This window comes from Mus caroli, unplaced genomic scaffold (genome assembly GCF_978045245.1).
Source record: "Mus caroli unplaced genomic scaffold, Mus_caroli_1 scaffold_8, whole genome shotgun sequence".
In the NCBI taxonomy this organism is placed as follows: Eukaryota; Metazoa; Chordata; class Mammalia; order Rodentia; family Muridae; genus Mus; species Mus caroli.
In genome coordinates, this window is record NW_028227263.1 from 5756335 (window position 1) to 5780048 (window position 23714).

Here is a 23714-nt window from a genome sequence, read left to right on the forward strand (position 1 = left end):
CATTTGTCGCAGCTCAGTAAGCATGCATGGGCCCTACCCACGAAAGCACAAGTGAGCTCCACACTGGGGAAACCCTGCAAATAGACACTGCTCAACAGTTTGGGAGTACATACGAGTTCTGCAACATACTTGCAAAAGCACAAAAAAGATAAGACAAACTAATGGATTGGCCGGTGTGTGTGTGTGTGTGTGTGTGTGTGTGATAGACAGCCAGGTGGGTATAGCTAGGCCATGGAAGAAGGGTGAATAGATGGAGGGTGATGGACAGTAGAGAGTGGGTGCTCAGGTGGAGGGTCTTGGAGGGTGACTGGTACAGCAGAGGGCTAGTGATCAAGGCTTTCATCATAAACTGTTGGGAGGAGGTGGGAGAAGGCCACTGTCTTAGCAGGAGACACCTTAGGGAATTCCCTAGAGGATGCAGAACACACCTGTCACAGTTCACTTCAGCTGCCAATGTAAGTCAAACCTAGAGCCACTTGGGAAGAAGAAACCTCATCTGCAGAACTGCTTTGATCAGGTTAGTCTTTGAGGCACTGTCTTATTGCTAACTGATGTAGGAGGGCTCAGCCCACTGTATGCAGTGCCGTGCCTAGGCAGGTGGGCCTGGGCCGCAGAAAGGCGGCTGAGCAGGCCAGAGTGAGCAAGCCAGTAAGCAGCGCCCTTCTTCTGTGGTCTCTGCTTCATTTCCTGCCTCCAGATACCTCTACCTTGGCTTCTCTTGATGATAGACTGTAACCTGTCATTCAAACAAACCCTTCTCTCTTCCGAGCTGTTTTTGGTCAGTGTATTATCACAGCAGTAGCAGCAGCAGCAGCAGCAGCAGCAGCAGCAGCAGCAGCAGCAACAACAACAACAATAAACAAAGCAGCAAACCAGAACACCTTCAGGTGCCAGGGGCTCTACTCTCACAGGGAATCATTTGAAATGGTGATAGATACCCAGTGCTGGTACTGTAGGAGAGAGCTACACAGGGCTAGGTGGGAACCTGGTATGGAGTGGGACTGGCTGATCTCCTGGTGAATCCTGGTGTGAGCTGCAGCAGGTGGGCTGTGGTTTGGCCCCATTTGGGGCTCCATCCCGCACTGGTCTCCAGGGCAGGGGAGGGCCAGATTTTCCAGGCATCTGAGAGTAATGTCTCCCATCTGAGCAGATGACACTGACACTGTAAGAACCAGTTTCCCAGGACAAGGTCTGCAGGCCTGCTGAGGCAGTACTGGACAGTGCTGAGTGACCCTGGTGAGACCAACAGCAGTCTTTAATCTCCAAGTAATGACTGAAACTCAGGGACACTAATTCTCTCTGACTCCTCTGGCTCCTGGGCTTGCAAAGGAGACTACAGACTTGCCTCGAACAGAGCAAAGCCATCATCCCTGTCCCATTGCTGCCAGGAGTCTGCAACAGCAAGGGGTGTCTTGAGGCTGGACACCATGGGGAATGTGACTACCTTCCCATTCAGAATAAGGTCCCAGGCCACCCTGTGTTCAGAACCAGGGCTTTCTGTGTCCCCAGCCATAGACAGAGCAGAGAGTCCCTGTGCATGACATGAGGTCAGCTGGCTCCAGACAGCCAGGCACTGGTTGGCCTCCAGAGCCCAGCAGCCAGCTCTGGACAGAACCTGCTTAGTGGGGGATCTCCAATCCCAGCTCACTCATGAGTTTTCCTACTGCTGTTATGGACAGAGTGTTGCTGCATCATCAGGCTGTCTACTAGTGTGTGCCACTACACAGCATGATGCCTTTCCACATGCTAGGAGTCCCACATGGTCCTGCTATCCTTCTCTTGGCTTTCTAAGATTGCAATCCGGAAGTTTTTGGATATTTTCTTCCACATCCAACCAGAACAGCTCCCAAGATTCTTACTGTGGTTCTGCCTTTCACTCAGCTAGCGGGCAGACTTACTCTGACAGCATTATACAAATCGGGTTGCTTCCTGACAAACCATCTTCCCTAGCCCTAATGTTCTACCTTGGTGCAGGCTCACATCTAGTCATAGACAAAGCACTCAACACCATACAGAGACCCAGTAGCAGGTCTTAGCCAAAGTCGAATTTCACCAGGAAATGTAAGAATCCTGTGGCAACAGACTTTGTTTGTTTGTTTTACGAGACAGGGTTTCTCTGTGTAGCCCTGGCTGTCCTGGAACTCACTTTGTAGACCAGGCTGGCCTCGAAGTCAGAAATCCGCCTGCCTCTGCCTCCTGAGTGCTGGAATTAAAGGCTGGAATTAAATACCACCATGCCCGGTATGACAGCAGACTTAACCCTACCCATTAGCAGTCACTGCATGGAGGCATCGTCTACCTATGTGGGTCAGGTTGGTCTCCACCTTCATGGAAAGACCACCATGTATACAGGACAGTGGTGTGACAGGGCAGATTCTGGGGTAGAGGGCAGGGTATGGAAGACTGAAGAGGTATTGGCTTGGCATGAATGAGGCAAAGCAGCCAGCATGGACAACTGCTGCTAAAGGAAGATCTCGCAGGGTAAGGGGCTGAGCCGTGATGGGCTGCGGGCTTCTTATGCATACTACTCAGTGGCTACCTTACAGTTTGGGGGTTTCTGTTCCCTAAGAAAAACCCTGACACTTTCTCATCAAGTGGCACACACACACACACACACACACACACACACACTTCTTCCCAAGAAAAGTAGGGCCTTTGTGAGAAGAGAGTGGCTGATCTATAGGAGAAGGGACTAAACCTATGCAGGCCAGGGCCAAAGGGGAGATCCCCGGCAAAACAAGTTCTGTTCGGAGCTGGCTGCTGGGCTCTGGAGGCCAGCCAGTGCCTGGCTGTCTAGAGCCAGCTGACCTCATGTCATGCACAGGGACTCTCTGCTCTGTCTATGGCTGGGGATACAGAAAGCCCTGGTTCTGAACACAGGGTGGCCTGGGACCTTGTTCTGAATGGGAAGGTAGTCACATTCCCCATGGTGTCCAGCCTCAAGACACCCCTTGCTGTTGCAGACTCCTGGCAGCAATGGGACAGGGATGATGGCTTTGCTCTGTTCGAGGCAAGTCTGTAGTCTCCTTTGCAAGCCCAGGAGCCAGAGGAGTCAGAGAGAATTAGTGTCCCTGAGTTCCAGTCATTACTTGGAGATTGAAGACTGCTTTCGGTCTCACCAGGGTCACTCAGCACTGTCCAGTACTGCCTTAGCAGGCCTGCAGACCTTGTCCTGGGAAACTGGTTCTTACAGTGTCAGTGTCATCTGCTCAGATGGGAGACATTACAGTAGGTGCTGGGAAGGCTGCTCCTCCCCTGCAGAGTCCTAGCTTAGTTCCAAGCCTTCAAAGGACGCAGCCACAATTTCAGTCTTTCCCTCCTTCCTGGCTTGCCTGCAGTGTTGGACTTGGTCAGCAGAGGGGGTCAGAGGCTGCTGAGGTGCCTCTTGACCCAAGTCATTGCTTTTCTTGATGCAGTACCAGTGTTCAGTACTAGGGTGGATGCTGGACTATGGTAGAGCCCCACCTCACTCAAGGACAGCTGCCTGGGCCATGGACTTTTGCCCCAGTGTCTGTCTTGTCCTCGTCCTGGCTGCCAGTAGATCTCATATGGAGTAGGTGGTCATGTTCTCTTCACTGGGTCTGATTCCTTGTTTGCCCTGAGGAAGCTCCAGATGCACTCGCCTCTGGAGCCTTCTCTTGTGTCATGTTCCCCTAGCATCAGCTTTGACACATGGAACTTCCCGCTGCAGGGAGGCTTCTGTTTTCTGAGTCTTTCAGCTCTAGCCAATGAGGCCCCTAATGACTCTAGGCCTCTTATGAACCATCAGCCTACCTGACACAGGATAGGTGCAGCTTGAATCATCTAGCTTGGGGGTCACTCCCAGTATGTCAAAGGAAGAGGAAGAGAGGCCCTCCAAAGGCTAACCTTTAGACATAGCGGTTTAGAATCACACAGCCAGGGCTATAAGGACCAGGAAGCCTGAGAGTATGGGAGGCAGCAGGGCTGGACCAACCACAGCACCATATAAATCCATGATTTCACAGTGAGGTGGAACAGTAAGCCATATTGTGAATAGTTATGTAACAGGCCATAAAGATTAGTGTGCAGGAAAAAACATGATAAAAATAAAATAATGAAATGGTCACAGGAGTCCCAGCTCAGGCCCAGGGACACCAGTGCAAGGGTTACAAACCTGGGTAGCAAACCACAGACAATGGGGCACTCTGAAAGTAGGCCAGTGGGACTAGGGTTAGATAGGCATAGAAGTCTCTCCCAGCTGCAGGCCACACACACATCCCTGCACACTCATCTCTGTAAATGCATCCTCATATGCTGGTGGGGGTGGGGGTGGGGGAAGGGAAGGAGGGAGGAAGAGAAAGACAGAGAGAGAGAACCTAGCCAGTGATGTGTCGGAACACTGGGAGGAGGCTTTGTTGGGAGCCAAGTCTGTCCTCCCACTCTGTAGCCCTGTTTTGTGGGCCCGTGTGTACTTTTATGTCAGCTTGTCATAAGCTGGAATCACTTTGGAAGAGGGAACTGCAGTTGAGAGAGTACCCTCACTAGACTGGCCTGTGGGGAAGCCTATGCCGCATTTTCTTGATTAATATTTGATGGTGTGGGAGGAACTCACTCTAGGCAATGTAACTGCCAGGCTTATGGTCCAGGGTGCTATGAGAAGGCAAGCTGAGGGCTGGAGAGATGGCTCAGTGGTTAAGAGCACTGACTGTTCTCTCTTCCCAAGGTCCTGAGTTCAAATCCCAGCAACCACATGGTGGCTCATAACCATCCGTAACGAGATCCGACGCCCTCTTCTGGAGTGTCTGAAGACAGCTACAGTGTACTTACATATAATAAATAAATAAATCTTTTATAAAAAAGAAGAAGAAGAAGCCAAGCTGAACAAATCACAAAGAAAAGAAACCAGTAAGCAGAATGCCTCTATGGCCTCTGCCTCGGTTCCCGTGTCTGGTTCCCATCTTCAGTTTCTGCGCCGACTTCCCTGATGATGAGCTTACGAGCTGTAAGAGAAATAAACCCTCTCCTCGCCGGACACCTTTTGGCCATGGTGTTTTATCACAGCAATAGAAACCCTAACTAAGATGGCCTGTGGCCCTACCTTTCAAGTCACTTGGATGCCAATTGGAAATGGTGTACCTGTTGGAATAAATTCATTCCTAGAACTCTGAGACACTATGGAAGAGGGCTCAGACCCAGACACAATCTTACCACACTCTGTGTTGAGCCTACCATTTACATGAATGGCATTTGTACAGCACACAGTACATACACTTGGCATACATGTATCATACAAACACAGGCTTACACACACACACACACACACACACACACACCCTACCTGTTCATGCCTGCACATACAACATTAGCACATACATATTTATATACTGAAACTCTTGTTTCAGTATATAAAATATACTGAAACCCCTATTCTATTCCTGCTCTTGGAGGAGATCAAAGCCCCAGTATATGGGGCTTCAGCAAAGTTGTCCTCATTATTCATAGACTACATACTTGCCTTAGGAGACAGCAAGCCAAGTCACACATATATTGGGACATTGGCTAACATACATACATTACTCATAGACTACATACTTGCCTTAGGAGACAGCAAGCCAAGTCACACATATATTGGGACATTGGCTAACAGATGAGCTGGGGGAATATGAGCAAGAGTCAGGCCCATATCTGGGACACGGCTCAGTGCTGTGACTATGGCTAGGGGAGGGGGTCTTGCTATTTGATGAACAGCTAATCCCAGGGGTTTGGGAGCTGTGGCAGGAGGAGGACCATTGAGCCTGGTGTTGTTTCTATTCCTGCTCTTGGAGGAGATCAAAGCCCCAGAAAGCATGTGTGATGCGTTGGGATCATGGATGTGCTGGGGTGGATTGTCAAGGAAAATGGTCAGGATATGGGGTTGATGCAGCCCAGGGCATTACTGGGCATCTTGGAGACCTCTGGTACAGAGGCACTGACCACTCGGAAGCTTTATGTGACAGTTATTTCCATTGGCAGGGCCTGGAATCGTTTGGCAAGGAAGTGTCACCAAGGGACTGTCTGGATCAGGTTAGTCCATAGATTTGCTTGTGAGAGTTTTCTTTTCTTTTCTTTTTAAAAAACTTCCTTTGTTTTTATTTTATGTGTATAGGCATTTTATCTGCATGTCTGTCTGTGTGCCACATACATGCAGTGCCCATAGAGGCCAGAAGAGGGCACTAGATTCCTTGGGACTGGAATTACAAATAGTTCTTTTATCTGTGATGTGAGTGTTGGGAGTTGAGCCCAGACAGTGCTCTTATCCAAAGCATCGCCTCTCTAGTCCCTGTGAGGAATTTTCTTAGTTGGGTTAATTGAAGTGGAAGGTCCACCCAGAATGTGGGCGGAGCCATTTCATGGTTCAGGCCTCGGATCTGGAATGAAGAGAGAGAGAGCTGAGCACGGGTGATCCTTGCTCTCCACTTTCTAACCATGGATGCACTGTGGCACAGTGTCCTTGAACTCCTCCTGCTCTGCCTTTCCCACAGTGATGTACGAGTCTGAAGCTGTGAGCTAAAACAGCCCCTCCTTTCTCAGGGTGCTTTTTGTCAGGGTATTTTAACGGTGCAGTTGCGAAAGAAATGAAGACATTTGGGCTCTGCAACCGTTATGCTCTTGAGACACAAGATTCATGGGGATATATTCAGAGGGATTTCTACACTGAACTCAGGCAAGGGATCTGAGCACAGGTCTCCTGAAGGCTGGCCTCATGTGTGAGGTCCAAGTATAACAGAGGTAAGTGAACTTGCCCTGTTGGCCATTTTCAGGGTTCCTAGCTCTGTGTGCAGATCAATCCTGGTGGACACTTAGACATAAGAACATTAGAAACCCATGGTAGCTTTCAGAATTTGCTACTGTTGCCCAAGAAGGGGTTCCTGGGTGAGGGGCCCAGTAAGCTATTCTATTAACATGTCTGCCCCTGGGGCTTCAGCAAAGTTGTCCTCATTATATGGGAGGAAACAAATGACATTTCTCAAAGCTGGCTCTTGAAGTTGACTGTAATCTTCTTGTGGCTGCTGGGAATTTTCTTCTAAAACAGAAAAACCACTGGTGGGTTTACCATAATGGACACTAGTGAGGGAGAAGCCATCAGAAGAGGCAAAACTGACTGGACACTCAGGATGTTATTACACGTAGCTAGCTCCCGAGCAGGTACAAACCACCCCAAGACATTCTCTGGGCCTCAGAAATGGCTTCCTTTAGGTTGATGGAGGGTAGAGAAAATGTGGTAAGATGAGTCCACAGAGACCATCTCGGAATGAGGGTAGATGTCAGGATTGGGAGAGTGGTATCTGAGGTGGCCAGCAGGCCTGGTCTATAAAACTAGCCACCATCCCACTAAGGTATAACTTGACACCGTGGTTAAATAGAATCTAATCATGTGCTCAGGACTGACTGCTGTTCTGTCCAGGAGTCCTACCTGCGATATTCAGATTGTGTAGCTTAAAAGAGGACATGAACAGAGAAGTTGGTTGACTACGGTTACACGGAATTAGCGTCAAAGCAAGTCGTGCGTAGCTCTTACGTAGTTTTCAGTGTCTTGATTTCCCAGAAGTGGGGGGCTTACTATGCCCCTACTTGGTGTAAGAAAGCTCAGCCCAGAGATAGTATCCACACTTGGCTTTGTTGTTTGCTTGTTTACATATTTCTTATTCCAAATCTTTCTACTTCACCTTTCTCAACATCTTCAAAGACAGATGATTGAAGCAACTTCCTAGGCAGGCAGGCCCTGTCTAGTCATGTAGCCAGAGATGAGGAGTCCTGCCAGTCTTCACTGGAGGCTGTACACCCTGTGCAGGAGTTGTTATCCTCTGGTGTTCTATGAGGGTAGCTCTGGCAACCTTCTCTTAGCTGGAGCCTGGATTCTAGTGTGATCTACTTAGGGCTATTTTATGTCCAGCAAAAAGCCTGCAGAACCAGCCTCCCATGGCTGTTTATGGGAGTAACCTTGTATATGCCAGGCAGCAGTATGTCTCCTAAGTGTGGGAGGGGCTCAAGACTGTGTTCAGATACTAGACCCAGAAAGAACTTTAAGAGTGAAGCATGAGCCGGGCATGGTGGCACACTTCTTTAATCCCAGCACTCAGGAGGCAGAGGCAGGCAGATTTCTGAGTTCGAAGCCAGCCTGGTTTACAAAGGGAGTTCCAGGACAGCCAGGGCTATACAGAGAAACACTGTCTCAAAAAACAAACAAACAAAAAGAGTGAAGCATGAATGTCAGCTTTCCTAGAAGGAGATAGAATTTATTTAACTGTTGGAGGAAAAAATGGGCTAGAGACCCCAGGAAAATCTAGGACATGATTGCTACCTATTTTCTCTGAATTGAAATATTATTTCCTACTGGAGGTTAGAGGAAGGGTCTTAAAACTTAGGAAGTAAATAAAATTTGCAAGGCTCAGGAAGTTCCTGCAACTTACAAGATTTACAGGCTATGTAAGCAGTAATTGCTGGGGAGACGTCTTATGGGCTAAACTGACTTCCAGTTGTTCAGAGAGCTCTACAGATAACCCTGTTCTCTTCTGAGTCCTCACTCATTCTTGGGTGGGTTTCAGTGACATACTTGCCTATGAGTCACCCATACTCCAGTAAGTAACCCCTACTTATTATTCTGCAAGTGACCCCAATAAGCTTGTTGATTCATTAGGCTTAAGCCACAGTGGAATTGTTTCTTTGGTCTGTTGGTGTCCTACCTGCGATGAAGGGACCTTTGTTAATTCTGTCCCAAGAAAAGTTGCACAATAGATACCTGCTCCTGATTCTCACTGACTCTAGTTAATGGGTCTTCTGCACTTGTAGGCTCTGTCATGTGCCCTTCTGTGCAGAGGTACCATTTCATGATAGTGGCTGCTTTGGAATTCCAAGTCCTGGCTTGTTATTGATGACATGTGACTGTGGGGCTTTGAAAGTCACAAGGAGGAGTGACCCCCATGGTCACTCAGGATTCACAAGGATAAGTTACACATGGTATTCCTTCAACGTATCCAACTCAGACTAGAGATTTATGGAAGGAGAAGTCAATAAATGTACAGTAGACCCTGATGAAAGGCCACTAAGAGTGATAGTATTTATGAGTAGGACTTGATGCCAGCCTCTGATAAATGAAGAGGTCCCATGTGGATGATGGGAAAGGGGAGGTGTCCTGTTCCCATGTGGGATGGAGGGAGGGCTTGGTGTTGTTCCCCACGGGTGCTGGGTAATGAACTGATGAGGGGTGTGTATGTGTGTGTTTATTTGTGCATGCACATACACCACAGGGGAAATCTTGGTTCCATTTGGATTCAGAGGGTAGGTTATAGTTGCATGTTGATGTGAGGGGGTTGGTTCTGGCTCCATGTGAATTCTGAGGAGGAGGGTCTGGCTTCATATGGGCACATGGGGAGATCTTGGTCTCATGTGAACATTTTGTGGATGAGTTTCTGTTTCCATGTAAACATGGCTGGAGACACCTTTGGAGGATGTGGACATTGGGGATAGAATTCTGGTCTCATATGGAGATTGTGGGAAATCTTGGTCCTGTGAGGGGAGAATTCCAAGTAGACTGTGGGAAAGGCCTGTGCCTGCAGTCCCCTTTGCGCTCTATGGTGGCCTCTTAGAGGAGGCCGTATTAGGTATTTACTTTTGTGTGGGGTTGGGGTGGGGAGTGGGAGTTACACTGTTGTGAGCCAGCCATACTTTCAGTGTGCTTGGCTGTGGATCTGGCCACAGTGTAGTAAACTAGAATGCAGGATGTTAATTGTGAGAGCTATGGCTATAATGTTCGGCTGTGCTAGGTGTTTCCACATCATCAGAGGCCTTGTGTATGTGCCTGCGTTGCTGGTGCAGCATCTCCCATGGGTTGGGTAGGCAATGCCCAATCCTGCTATCCCTCTCAGTCAGGCATCTCAGCTTTCCCTCAGGCTCCTCCAATCCCTCTCACCCTCCTTCTCCCAACACAGCTTCCCTCTGGTGTGTGTCCCATTTTGCCCACGTGCTAAGGCCTCTTCAATGTCACCCTTTCCTCAATGGCAAAGCCAGACTGTCTTTGTTAGAGACCCCCAGTTCCCTAGCTGAGGTTGGAAGAATCTCTTTCTTGAGATGCTCCGCTCCTGGCTTCTCTAATGTTTTTCTTGGCTACAAGTGTTTCTTAACCGACAGAGGCTTGAGATGGGACTAAGGATGGATCTCCCCACTAGATTTATAGCTGTGTCTGTGCCAGAGGCTACTGTCAAGGCTCTGGGCCTGCTGTATGATGTCTGGGTGACTTCTGTTCAGGGTATTTGACCCCTGGCACTCTCTAGAGGCCTTAGTTCCCACTGAGCACAAAACAACACAGTTACACAGCCCACTCTCCCCTTCCTACTCCAAGAAAGCAAGCAGTGACTAGTCCAGGCACAGCCTAGACTTACCTGGGAGGTAAGACATACAATCACCTTCTCTCTGCCTATTCTCTGTCCCTCTCCCTGGCCACAGAGCCAATGGACACACATAGAATTTTCTAAATATGATAAAGAAATGAGCCTTGTCTTTTGGCTGTAGTAAAGATCTCTCCACAGAGTCTGAGCAGCTGAAACCTTCCCCCACCCCCACAATCCCCATAACCAAGCTGGGAATTTCTTCATTCTAATTATCACTAAAACACCACCACCACCACCACCACCAACAACAACAACAAAAACCTCTACATGTTTACAGTTTTTTCCTCCTGTTTTCCAATATCTAATGATCTGTGAAAGTAAAACCGCACACTCTGAAGTAACCAAGGACCAGGAAAGGAATCCCGGGGAAAACTCTAAACTATTTTCAGACGAATGACAAGCCACACGGTATTCCTTTGGGAATACTGTGGCAACCCCCCACACAAGAAAACATACAGCTATGAAGCAGCTATTTTAATTAAGAATTAACCCCCCCCCCCAAGCTCACATGGTTAGGAACAAGGAAGAAGGACAAACCAAACCTCTTCCCACAGAAGGAAGGACAGAGCAGAGATGACAAACCAGAGAGAGGGGAGGAGGGTACACCAAAGGCTGCTTCTTACTTGGCACTAAGAAAAGAAACAAGGCCAAGACTGACTCGGATGTTGGGCCAGAGCAGTTAGCCAGACAGAAGGAAAGACAGGCATTCAGAAGCAACTCTGTCCCCAGGCAACAGTGCCATAACCATTACATGCACACAGCTCGCAGAAATTAACCAGAAACCTTTGGAACTCAAGATCCACACACAGAACCTGCTGTATTTCTATAGGCAAGCACTGGGTGATTAGCAATGAAAATAAAGAAAAATCTCAGCCGGGTGTGGTGGTGCACGCCTTTAATCCCAGCACTCAGGAGGCAGAGGCAGGCGGATTTCTGAGCTCGAGGCCAGCCTGGTCTACAAAGTGAGCTCTAGGACAGCCAGGGCTATACAGAGAAACCCTGTCTCGAAAAACAAAACAAAACAAAACAAAAACAACAACAACAACAACAAAAAACCCCCAAAGAAAAATCTCAATTTATAGTAACGTTTTTGTTTTTATTTTTGAGACAAGGTCGCACTCTGTCCTCTCTGCTGGTTCGGAACATGTGGCAATCCCTGCTCTAGCCTCCTGAGGGCTGGTAGTATAGGCATGAGCCACCACAGCTGGCTATATTAATATTTAAAATGAAAAAAAGAACTTAAGGAAAAATGTAAACAAGGAGGTCCAAGACTTCTGTGTTGTGAACTATAGGGGACCCTGGGGAAATCGAAGATTTCCATACATGGAAAGGAGGCTGCGTGGTAGACTTGGAATGCTCCCTGCTCTGCAGGTCACGTCATTCATACTGCAGGATGAACTGAAATGACTGGACAGACTTCCCAAGGCCAGTGCTCTTCATCTTTGGCCCAGAACTATGAGCATGTGTGTGAGTGTTTGACCTGTGCCTTCATGGGGTTTTGGCCTCTAATGACTTGCCTCTGGGACATAAGCTCCTGTCTGAGCATCCTCTTGTGTGGCCCCAGGCAGGATCCTGTGGGCAGCAGTGCTGGGCATGCCTTCTTCAAGACATGCTACTATTGAGGAAGAGACCTCAGTTGCTGCTTCTCCACATACCCAGAGGTCGCTCTCTGAGGGCTTGGCTGCTCATTTGTTGCTCAGGAGGCCCCTTAATCTTCTCTCTGTGTTAATGTGTGTGTGTGTGCATGCGCGCGCGCGTGTGTGCATGCATGTGTATGCACGTGCACAAATGTACATCTTGAGAGTAAGGGGAGACAAGACCAGGTGAGTCACTATTTAAAAGTCACAGAATCCCCGCTGAAAGTCTAGATTTCTTTTTTTGTTGTTGTTGTTGTCATGGAAACCACCATCCTCCATCATGGTTGAGGAGCAAATACTTGGTTTTAACCTTGGCAATGAGACCCACTCAGCTGCTCTCTGCTAGGCCTCCATGGATCCCTTTCTTTCCTTGAAACAATCCTAACTCACACGTGGAGGCTCTCGGGTGTCAGAGCTGTCTAAGCTCATTTTAGCAGCCAATGACACAGCCCAAGTAGCACCTAGCAAGAACACCGGGGGCTGCAGGCTTATTCACGACACACTGCCCAAGTCCTGGGAATCTTCTGTGGCTCTATTTTTCTTCAAAGTTCCCCCGAGGTGAGTGTGTCTCCTCAGAGCTGAACCGGGAGTGTATTTAGGTATGGAGATTGCAGTGTCGCCTCAGGGAAGGGAAGGTTGCTTTTCCACATACCCAATGTAAATGTGGAAAGCTCCTACTGTGTGTCCCGGGCTCCCCCGGAAGCTCATGTTGGGAGTTCTCTTAGTACCTCTTCCTGGAAACCTGCAGGCTAGGCTGGCCACATGGCCTTTGCACAAAGGAAACAGAGTTCACAGCCACACGCATGGGATTTAGTTCTTCTGCCTGTGGTAGCTCAGGGTGCGGTGAGAAGCAGTATTCAAGTATTATGTCCAGAGAGCAGTGAAGCAGGTCATGTACCTGGTGGGCATCTCGAGGGTTCTTTCCAGGGACTGTGACGTTTCTGGGATTATGGAACTAATTTCAGCGGATGTGCATTTGCACTTATGCCTTAGGGGATCAGGGCAAGATGCAAACCCAGAGGGATGTCCATTGTGGTGTGGCAGGAAGGACACCTGAGTGATGTGCTGGATCAAGGGGGGTATGTTGGAGGCTGCCCGGCCAGAGATGGATGGTGAATTAGTCAGTGTTCTCTAGAATAACAGAAGCAATAGGATAAATGTATGTATGTCTATAGTTAAGATTGTTGTATTTGAAAACTATCTAAAAGGAGGTTTGTTATATTGGCTTACATGATTGAGACTGTGTAATCCAACCATGGCTATCTGCATGTGGAGAAGCAGAGGATCCTCTAGAGGCTCAGTTCAAGAAGCTGGGAGGCCTTAGAACAGGATGGATCAGGGATGCCTCAGTCTGGGGCTGAAAACATGGAAGCTCCCTGGAGAGCCACTGGCATGAGTGTGTCTAAAGAAGATGGAGTCTGGTGTCCATGGGCCATGGTGGCCAGAGTAGATGTACCCTCTCAGGAAGTGTGAAGTTTGTGCATGCTGGCTACTTATCCCCCTTTCTCACTGCATTCCATCCGGGCCCCAGCCTGGTATGCTGCTGCCCTCATTCAAGGTGGGCCTGTCCTTTGCCTTCACTGCATCACGTATTTGTCATCTCTGGAAAGATCCTCATGGACAGACCTAGAAGTACCTTTCTGGTCTCAGGAATCTCTCAATTCAGTCAAGTTAACAACCCAGATCAGGTGTCAGAGGGCCATCATGAGGTCTGAGATAAAAGGTTTCCCCTTGGGGCTGGAGAGATGGCTCAGTGGTAAGAGCACTGACAGCTCTTCCAAAGGTCCTGAGTTCAAATCTCAGCAACCACATGGTGGCTCACAACCATCTGTAATGAGATCTGACGCCTTCTTCTGGTGTGTCTGAAGACAGCTACAGTGTATATAATAATAAATAATAAATAAATCTTTTTAAAAAAAGGTTTCCCCTTCCTTCTCCTTATCCTCTCGTCTCTCTGAGAAGGGTCAGGCACAGCAATTCCCTTACCAGCCCCAGGCCAGGTCAGGAATCAGGAGAGGGAAGCAAGCCTTTAGTGGGGAATGAAGCCGACGACACCCCTTATAATCCCTGAACCTTCAAATGACATTAACCTGCAAAGAGTGAACCTGTCGAGGGCATGCAAACGCATGTATATGAATGTGGACAGCATGTATCTACAGGGGCTATGTACCTGCGCCTGAGTATTCCCATGTGTATGGGCATGTACCTACATAGGTATATAGAAGGTGCATATTGTATAGAAGAAGGTATGTATACCAAGCCCAAAGCTAGCCATGGGGAAAGGAGCTGGGGAAGACAGGAGGGGTCAGACATGCCAATGACCAAGGGATGCTGGGATCCTAGTGCCATGAGCCATCCTAGCACATCAGGTCCTGATTGACCAAGAAGGGCACTTGTGGAACCTCAGTGGCCTACAGGACAGGCAAAGCCTGCTTCACGGAGGATGGCACCTATGCCCAAGGCCTCCTAAGCAGGCTAATCTTGAGTCTGGTTTCAATCGACTACAGTGTTAGGGGTTTGGTCTTGAGCAAGTAACAGAGAGCTGGGGCTCGTATTGGTGACTGCTGTCTACTATGGTTACAGGCGTGTTTTCATCTAAAGTAACTTTCAATTGCTTTGTAGCACAGCCGTTTCCCAAGGGAAGCGAGAGGGCTCCTGGCACCTCCTAGATGGGCTAGTCTTGTGTTTGCTCTGTCTCTGACTCTGGAAAGAGGGGAGCAGACATCCTGTTGTGTTTGCTTTCAGGAGCTGTTTCCAGCATGGGGTTCCACGGTTCCAAGTCTAACTGAGAGTTCTCTCCGAGGAAAGGGAGTAGTAGACATAGCTTGAGCAAAGCCTCCTTCTTACTCCATAGGGTCCCAACATGCCAGTGCACAGTGACTATGAAGTTAATGCTAGAATGTGCAAAGATTTTCTATTAGCTACAAGCAGGTGCCTTAGCGCCACTGAGACCAGAAGTAAACCAAAGCCAAGAATGCCCAGTCCCCATGTATGGTCACCCCAGGAGGCATGGAGGGCCTTCTGTCAGTAACTGGGCAGCTCAGTGTTGCCCATGTTGCATAGGTACACAAGTCCTCAGACCAGCCAATCTCCAGCTAGAGATATCATGAGCAGTGCCCTGCTTCTCAAGTCTCCCAGGCCTACCTATATTATATATGCTATATACAATGACATATTATTACATATAATAAGTCCCCGTATTAGCCTTACGCCCATGACTGGACCCACTTACCTCAGGACTTTGCTCTACTAACCCATGTTACTCCTGGTTCCCATATTCAGCACAGTGGCTCCCAATTCCTGCCCCCAGACTCTGCCCCCCTCACTGTGCCACCTCCTAGCTCTGTGCAGCCCTCAGGTCACTTATACAGACCAGGTCATCTCCAGCCTGGAGCCTGGTGAAGAAGGTTTACAGGACACATGAAAGGTATGTCTGGGTGTCATGGGTTTCTTGGGCTCAGGTGGTGGAGGGGCCCATGAATTGTCCTAAATACCTGAGCAAGGGCTGCTTAGGGTACGGTGGCTGGTCAGGTCCAGGGCATGGCAGGGCCTTCTTGGTCACCTGTTTGTAGATGTTCCTAGCAGTCACACCGATCCACAGCATGGTAGAAAGCGTGGAATAGTGCAGAGCAATGCCCACCTGAGAGGAGAGAATGTCAGCCAGCCACCTCCTCCAGCCACCTGCCCCAGCCACCTGCCCCAGCATGCACAGCAGACTCCTTGGGTGCAGTCCTAACTTTCTGGGCTGTGAGTATACAGATCCCTGACAGCTACTCGGAAGCTCTAAGGGAACAATAAAAACAGTGAGACCAGGAGGAGGACAGGTAGGGAAGGAGCCAGAGGCAGCTGAGACTCTTACACTGTCCAGCTATTTGCTGTGTATGTGGACCTGTGAGAAGCTTGTGGGGTTGCCTACTAGATCCCCCTCTGTGGGAAGTCTATGTCATCTTTATGTATGGGCTCTGATGTACACACCTATTTGTGAACCCTGGTCCCACTCTGGACCCCCCGCCAAGTGGAAGGCAGGCACAGCTGCACAGCAGGGCTCCCCTCATATATTCACCAAGGCACTGAATTTAAGGAAAGGCACCTCAGGGATGAGGCTCTGATAACCCACCCTTGCACGTCACAGTGACTCATTGCTATGGAAACAGCCGCTGGAGCTAGTCCCAGGCAGCACTTTTACGCTAGCTAATTACGCATTCTGCACTGCTTCATCTCCATCTGATTCCATAAAATAAGGCTACCTTTGAGGTACTAACCTGACATTTTGAAATGGCAAGTAAAATATTGCTATAATCGGAAAGGACATAAATGTTTAAGGAATACAGAGATTTCCTGAATAAAGCTAACATCGCACGATTATAATGATTTATCGAATCCAGAGTTCAATTTTTACTTATGAGCAAATGCTATAATAATTGATGAGGATTTGGGGGTGGGGTGGGGGTTGGAGAGATTGAAGAACTGTTTATGGTTTCAGATGGCTTTGTGGGTACAGCACAGCATGTCCTGTGAGTTCAGCTTTCTCTTGGCTTTGCTGATGCTCAGGTGAGATAGGCCATATGGACATTTCAGCCACACTGGGCTCACCTCTCCTGGATGAGAGTAGGAGGCCTTGGACCTGGGTGGCAAGAGCTGCCTGCCATCTAAGAGTTCAATGTAAAGGCAAGCAGAAAAGGGGAGGTAGGCACGGCTTGAAGGAAGGTCTGCAGCATGGCTGTCACTGTCATAGACAGACAGAAATGTCAGACTCATCCTCAGAAGGGCACCTGACTTGCCCTTGAGACATTAGTTCAGGGCCTTGAGGTGGGTGGGGGCACAGCTGGGAGGAGAGAGGGAGGGGAGGCCTGGCTGTTTCCTCCCTTAAGCTGAGTCTCATCCAGGCTGTATGATCAGGGAGCAGAAAGTGTACAAAGGCAGGCTTTGTCTCTTAAACACCAACTTGAGGCAGAACACATAGGGAGGTCAAGGGATGCCGCTTGGCTTCCAGACAGCATGTGCTATTGAGAGGAAGAAGCAGGCAGGACACCCTCCCTTGCTTCCGGACCCAGGGCCAGCACTGACGTACATTCATTATGTGGGACTAACAGCAGCCGTCTGCTTTGTTTATGATGTCACTTAGTACTTTAATGAGACTCACGGTCATCTTTCTGTTGCTATGACAACTGTCTGTTCTCACCAGCCATCCAGAGCTCTGGACCACTTCTCCTGGTTGTTCTGATGATGCTGAGCTTGGGTGGGGAGGGGCTGGGACTTCTGTACTCAGCCAGTTGGTTGCTGATCCAAGTGGGGGACACATCTAGCTTTCAGTGATCTAATTTTTAGCCTGCTCCTCTCAGGTGTCTCCCTCTTAGCAGGTGAGGCAGAGGAGCTGTCGTGATGAGTGAGGTGGGCTAGCTTCTGACCCGTCAGGCTGCTGATTAAAACCAGCCTGGCTTCTGGCTCAGGGAGGCCTCGGAAGCAATAGACACCTTCACTTCTGTGCATAGGCACAGAGGCATTTAAAAATGTCCTAGTGTGGTGGAGATTGCTTTGTGGGACCTGGGTCTCCTTTAGCTCTTGTTTCTCCTGAGCTCTCCTTGACTCCCCTGTCCTTGCAGCAGCAGTTCCGGGTCTCCACAAAACTAACAGGACGTGTGGCTTTTTGGTCCTTAGTCTGCTGTCTACAACTTCCCCCCAGCATAACCTGGCAGATGGGTTTCCATTGGTCCCACACCGTTAACACTGCCGATACCTGGCAGTGTGTCAAAAAGCAAGGGATGAATAGGGGTTGGCCATTTCAGGAAAAGCCACCGGAGACTAGGAAGTGTCTGTTTTCTGCAGTCCACCATACTCCAGCACACGGGACCTGTCCTTTATCTGGAGTCCCAGCATTGTTACTAAGGACTTCTCATCGGAGCACAGCCCTTATAGATCTTAGCTCGGAGGGTATTTCCAGGTCCATTTGTCCCCACCTACCAAATCTCTCTTCCAGGTGCTGCCCCAGTGGAATTCTGGAATGCCATGGGTGCCTGGATCCCTGGGGCTTCATAGGGTTGGCCTGAGCCTGGGGCCAGTGCTGGATTTTATGATTCCAATGACTGCGTGGCCAGCAGGCCCCAGCTGCGCAGCACTTGGTGGCAGAGTGAAGACATAAAGATAACGGCCCACTCAATTGCCTTTTTGGCTTCTAGGCAAGCTTTTATAGCAGGAGAGAGTGGGATTTCCTAGCCCTTGCTGTGGCTGTTTCCAGCTTAACAGGGGCAGCAATGAGGAAACTGTCTTCTCTTCCATTCAGGCATGTGGCACTTCCTCTTCTGATAGTCTAGCCCAGGCCAGGGTAGGGGCCTGTCTTCCTGGGGTTTGATGTATCACACAGTCACATATATATGGTGCCCAGGGGACCAGAGCATGGGTTGTGTCTTTCAGGTGTGGGTGTCATGCTCCCAGAGCACTCTGGGCTTCTAATGGCATCAGTGTGGGAAACAAAGTAACAGTAGCTGAGACAGTTTAAGTCTACATGAACTGGGTGGGTCTGGATGGGAACCAGGGAGGTGGGAGGGTGTGTCCTGTGAGCCAGGCTGTTCTGGGAATAGCTGATTACCCATTGGTCCTCAGGATAAGCTTCACCTGCAGCTAGCTATCCAAGCAGGAGGGACACGTCATAGGAGAGGCTGGGGAACTGATAATGTGGTTATTGTCATTAATGTGGGTCATGAGGTCCTCAGGTTGGCTGGAGTCATTTCTGCAGCTGCCAATAGCTATTTGCTGAATTTGCAACAGTTAGAGATATGTCCATGGTACAGGGAAGATGTTGGCCATGAAATGACAGAAACCACCAAGCTTTTTAGTAAGCTGCTCTGGGTCCCTGCCTGTACTCACTCTTAGCGCTTAGGTGTGGAGCAGGACAAACACAAGTCTCCTTGCTGGAGAATCAGTTGGCTTGTTTCCTTGATCCAGAGCCACACCCCCAAAGGACAGTCCTGGGCTTGGCTTTGGAAGGAGTCTCTCTGGCATCATCTTAGCCGCGGGCCACAGATCCTGTCTGTTTCCCAGTTTAAGATGCTCAAACCAGGCCACGTGTGAAGATGATCTGCCTTGTGATTTGAGCTATTCTTTTCCATGCTGAGTGTTTCAAAGCCCCCCTTCCCTAAGAGAACAGAGATGCCTGGGATGCTCTTCCTGGTTCATGTGGGGATAGAGCCTCTGCTGCTGCTGCTGGTGGTATCTATGGCTGGCGGGTCTACTGGCAGGGTGAGGTCAGCACTGGAAGGTCTCACTCATCCCACCCCTGGGTCCTGCCTTGCTGTTTTTTGGCAGAGGTATCATGTCCCCATTCTTGTGAAGATCAACATTTGCTGGACAGTAGCTGTCTAGGTATGTGGCCCACTAGTCCTTAGACTCTAGGGAAAAATAAAATTATTTCATATGGCTAAATGTTGGGCCAAACAGCTGCTTCAGATGTAGTGGGATTAGAATATAGAGTCACTATAGAAGCCTCAGTCTCCTCGGGAGCAACAGCTGAACAAGCACTAAGGTATTACTTTATAAGCAAATTAACCTACGTTTCTGCTGTGATAAGAAAACTGTCATGCACACTTTTTTTTTTCCCTATAGCATCAGGAAGGCAACACTCACCGCCTGGCACAGGATGGGGTGTTGGGTGCGATTGATGCCACCAGCAAACACGGTGAAGGTCAGAGCGGCATGGAAGCAGAAGTTGAGGAGTGCGTGCCGGCCTTTCCGGCTTATCCGGATGGCACTGTGGGAAGCAGAGGTTTCACATTAAAAACCAGCAGTTCAGAGAAGAGCCTGGAAATACCACCCTTGAAGTCCATAGTGGGAACAGTAGGCCCTCAGCAGGACTGGGAGGAACCCATCCGAAGGAGCAGACCATGAGAAAGGTAGAGAACTGAGCCTTGTCCACTTCAGCAGGTTTTTCACAGAAGCAACGCTTGAAAGGCTTTTGCAGTTTCTACCCCCTACGCCCATTTGACAGAGACAGGCTTGTCTGGGGTCTCAGAGGGGGAAGTCATATCCATAATTCCTGGGACCACTTCTCTCTCTCTCTCTCTCTCTCTCTCTCTCTCTCTCTCTCTCTCTCTCTCTCTCTCTCTGAGTAGATGTCTGGTTGACTTTGGTTATGATAATATCACCAGCATGTCTCAGGTCTGCCTAGCTAGCCAGGGCAGGGCCGACCTTGTTCAGCCTATGACTCTGACTCCATCATGGTTGTGTACCTGTCTAAGTCTCATCCTACAGCTTCTGCGGTCTGGGTGTGCTTCTCAAATTCTCTGCTGAAGGGGTTTGGGGAGATGACTCAGTGGCTGCTCTTCCAGAGGTCCTGAGTTCAATTCCCAGGCACCACATGGTGGCTCACAACCATCTGTAATGGGATCTGATGCCCTCTTCTGGTGTACTCATATACATAAAATAAATAAATCTTTTAAAGAAATCTCTGCTGAAACTCGATTGCCAGCACGATGGTATTAGGAGATGGTTGCTGGGATGGAGTCTCGAGAATAGGTTTAGTGCCCTTATCAACGAGGCCCCCAAGGGCTCCCTTCTCTATACAACTGGAGGACTTAGAGAGAATGCCATCTGTGTACCAAGACATGAGTTCTCATCAGACACCAAACCTGTTCAGTACCCTCGCCCTTGAATTCCAATTTCTAGACCTGTGAAGAACCAATTTCTATTCTAGCCATTGTTATCAATCAGCCACTCTCTACGGTAACTTGTGAGAGCTGCCAAAGTAGACTAAGAACAGTTTTGGATCAATCCTCTCCCCCAACAGTGCCCTTGACATACCAAGTCTCCACTTGTGTCTGCCTATGGCCTAGGCCTAAGCATTACTCACAATTTTAATTATGGGGTTGGCTGTGGCTATGGCTGAAATCCCCTTCTCCTATCTCCTTGTGCAGCTTCTATGGATTCAGGCACACAGAAGTCACACACATCTCGTTCCCAGACAAAGGCACCCAGAAACAAACTCAGAAGTAGACCTCTGTCTAGAAGGTCCTTAGATTAAAAAGTCACAATAGAGAGGGGACTTTAAGGACCCTGCAAGCATGACCATGACCTCTCAGGATGCTGGAACCAATATGCTTCCATTTCAGGACAGACTTATTTTACAAGAACACAGAGGCTGATGTTAAGAAGTCCCAGTGAGGGCTAAGAGATGGCTCCACCTTTAAGAGCACTGGGTGTTTTTCAGAGGTCTGGGGATTGGTTTTCAGCATCTGCATGGAAGCTTGTATTTATCCTTAACTCTAGTTCTAGGGAATCAGGCACCCTCTACTGGCCTCCTTGGGTACATACACAGAACACATACATACATAGAGGCAAAATACTCATACCCATAAAACAGAAAGAAAGATAGAAAGAAAGAAAGATAGAAAGAAAGAAAGAAAGAAAGAAAGAAAGAAAGAAAGAAAGAAAGAAAGAAAGAAAGAAAGAAAGAAAGAAAGGAAGGAAGGAAGGAAGGAAAGAAAGAAGGAAAGAAGGAAAGAAGGAAGGAAGGAAGGAAGGAAAGAAAGAAAAGAAGAAAGAAAGAGAGAGTGAGTGAAAGAAAGAAAGAAAGGGAGAAAGAAAGAGAGAGAGAGAGAGAGAAAAGAAAGAAGGCTTAAGTCCCAGGATGGAAGGATTGGGTTTTCTCCAGTACTATGCCCTTGTGGTCACTATGCTGGATAGGGTGGGGTGGGCTTCCTTACCTCTGATGCAAGATGTAGGTGATGACAGAGGCAAGGAGGCACAGGAGCATGACGGCGGTGCAGGCATACACCACAGGATGCAGGAACTCCCCTGGGTACTGGGGCAGGGAGAGGACAGTCTTCAAATCCTGGAAAGGAAGAGGAGTGTAGAGTGACTGATATGGACGGCCAGGGCTCTTTATGTGACTTGTCAGGTATTTCAGGAGGGGTCAGGCTGGTAGCAGAGAAGGACTCTCTTTAGTGACTACTCATGCAGGAAGGGTGTAGAGTGGAGTATTCCAGGAGCCCACCTGGGGTTGGTGTTTTCTCAGGGGCTGCTCAGCTGAGAGCATCTGCTCCTGACTCTGAGAGCATCTCCTAGAGGCAGCATTTCCACAGTGCTTATATCTGCCTCTAGCCTTCTCTCTATCCATGTCACAGATAGAGGGCAAGCAGGCACCAGCTTCCACTGCCTGTGTGCCTGCTGCCTTCAGACAAGCTACAGAACACTTAGCCTCCCCAACCCACTTCTGCACCCCACGCTCATTGACATTATTTTTTAAAATGGCTCCCTAGGGGAATTCTCCACCAGTTTTCAGCATGTCCTAGGGGCATTAACCCAAGCAGATGGAGAAAGAGATGTTATAGGTAACCTCAGGACCCTTTCTGGCTTCATCCACTCTACTGTGTATCAGAACTGAAGTAAAGGGCTGGAGGTCACAGTTCAAATGAAAGCATGGCTTTCCTGGGATAGGGTAACACAGAGAAATGAATATCTGGGTTGGAAATCCTTAGGGCCCTGGGGGTGGGTGTCCTTGCTATTATGTTTGGGGCAAGAGGTTCAAGTCTCTGGTTGACCTTGAAGAGATGCCTGGTGAGTGGGCAGCCAGGGCTTGTGCCCACACTGTCCCCATACCCATCACACTTCTGGGTCATAGCTGATGCAGGGAAGAGGTCTGAGGGTAGGTGAGGGCATGGGTAGCACATGAACAACTAACTCTCTGGAAGACATGAGGCTCAAAAGGTGAGATGCCACATGGCCTGTGTCCATCCCAGGGCATGATTTCCTAATGAGACATTGCAAAGCTAGCTCTAGAGCAGGTACAATATACTTCTCTCGGTTGGAGATCCCCACATCCTACCCGCCTAACCAGGAAACTTCCCACACTTGGCCCAAGGTCCTGGGAAGGGGAATCTGTAGTCTCGATAGCTACAGGATGGCACAGCTAAGGGATAATGACCTATAGCGCCATCACATCTCTGACCCTGGAAGCCCTCAGAAGTGCTGGCCAGGCAACAATTGCAGGAGGAGCCTGTGCCTGAGGACAGGCACCTGTAATGGATTGAGGGTTTCTGAAGGGGGTGAGTGTACTGTTTCCCCAAGGAATGTGTCTTCAACCGTGCCTTACTTCCTGGACATCCAGCACCTTGTCTGGAGGGTCAGCTCAGTTATACGGTATACTTGGGACATTTGCCCATGGGTATTTTAAGGAACACAGCCAGAGACGACCCACTCTCCAAGCAATAAGAGCCTCCGTTAAGATCTCCTGAGCGCCCCTGACTTCAAAGCCTCAGGTGCTTTCTATAGTGTGTTAAGTGGAGGGTCCCAGACTCAGTGTAGAGCAGCCACTTCCAGGACACTTGATCTGCATGGGGGAACCACATGTCCTTCCTTGGTGTCTGTCTGCAGGGAATTTACTAGGTGGTGATAGAGGACACTCTGGCTCCCTTGAACACCAAGGCCATTATTCTGCTTGTCTCGGCTCAGCTGCTTCCTGTCAGACAGAAGCCAACTTCTGAGTCACAGGGAGAAAGCTTCCTGATGAGATCAGGATAGCCACATACCTGATGAGCTCGTGCTACTGGGAGGTGCGGGGCCCCATGGGGTTCTAAGAACTCTGGGTTCAACTAGGCCCAAGTGACAGCTCCAGGTTCCTATGCACATGGGCTTTTTCATGGGAGTCTTAGGATTTTGACCCATTTTTTACCATTGTTGCTAGGGAGGGAGGAAGAGA

General features: G+C 49.0%; 1 protein-coding gene across 3 annotated transcripts in view; it reads right to left on the minus strand.

Annotated features, from left to right (window-relative positions):
- Adgra1 (adhesion G protein-coupled receptor A1) overlaps positions 1–23714 on the minus strand; it is a 42824-nt gene that overhangs the window by 9539 nt on the left and 9571 nt on the right. For all 3 annotated transcript variants that reach the window (XM_085841189.1, XM_029479114.2, XM_021168788.2), the window contains 3 exons: positions 21721–21848; positions 19646–19769; positions 15520–15665 (listed from right to left, as the gene is read on the minus strand). In XM_085841189.1, the coding sequence (XP_085697315.1) occupies positions 15520–15665; positions 19646–19769; positions 21721–21770 (320 nt within the window). In that variant the 5' untranslated portion in view covers positions 21771–21848. The remainder of the gene's footprint in view (positions 1–15519; positions 15666–19645; positions 19770–21720; positions 21849–23714) is intronic.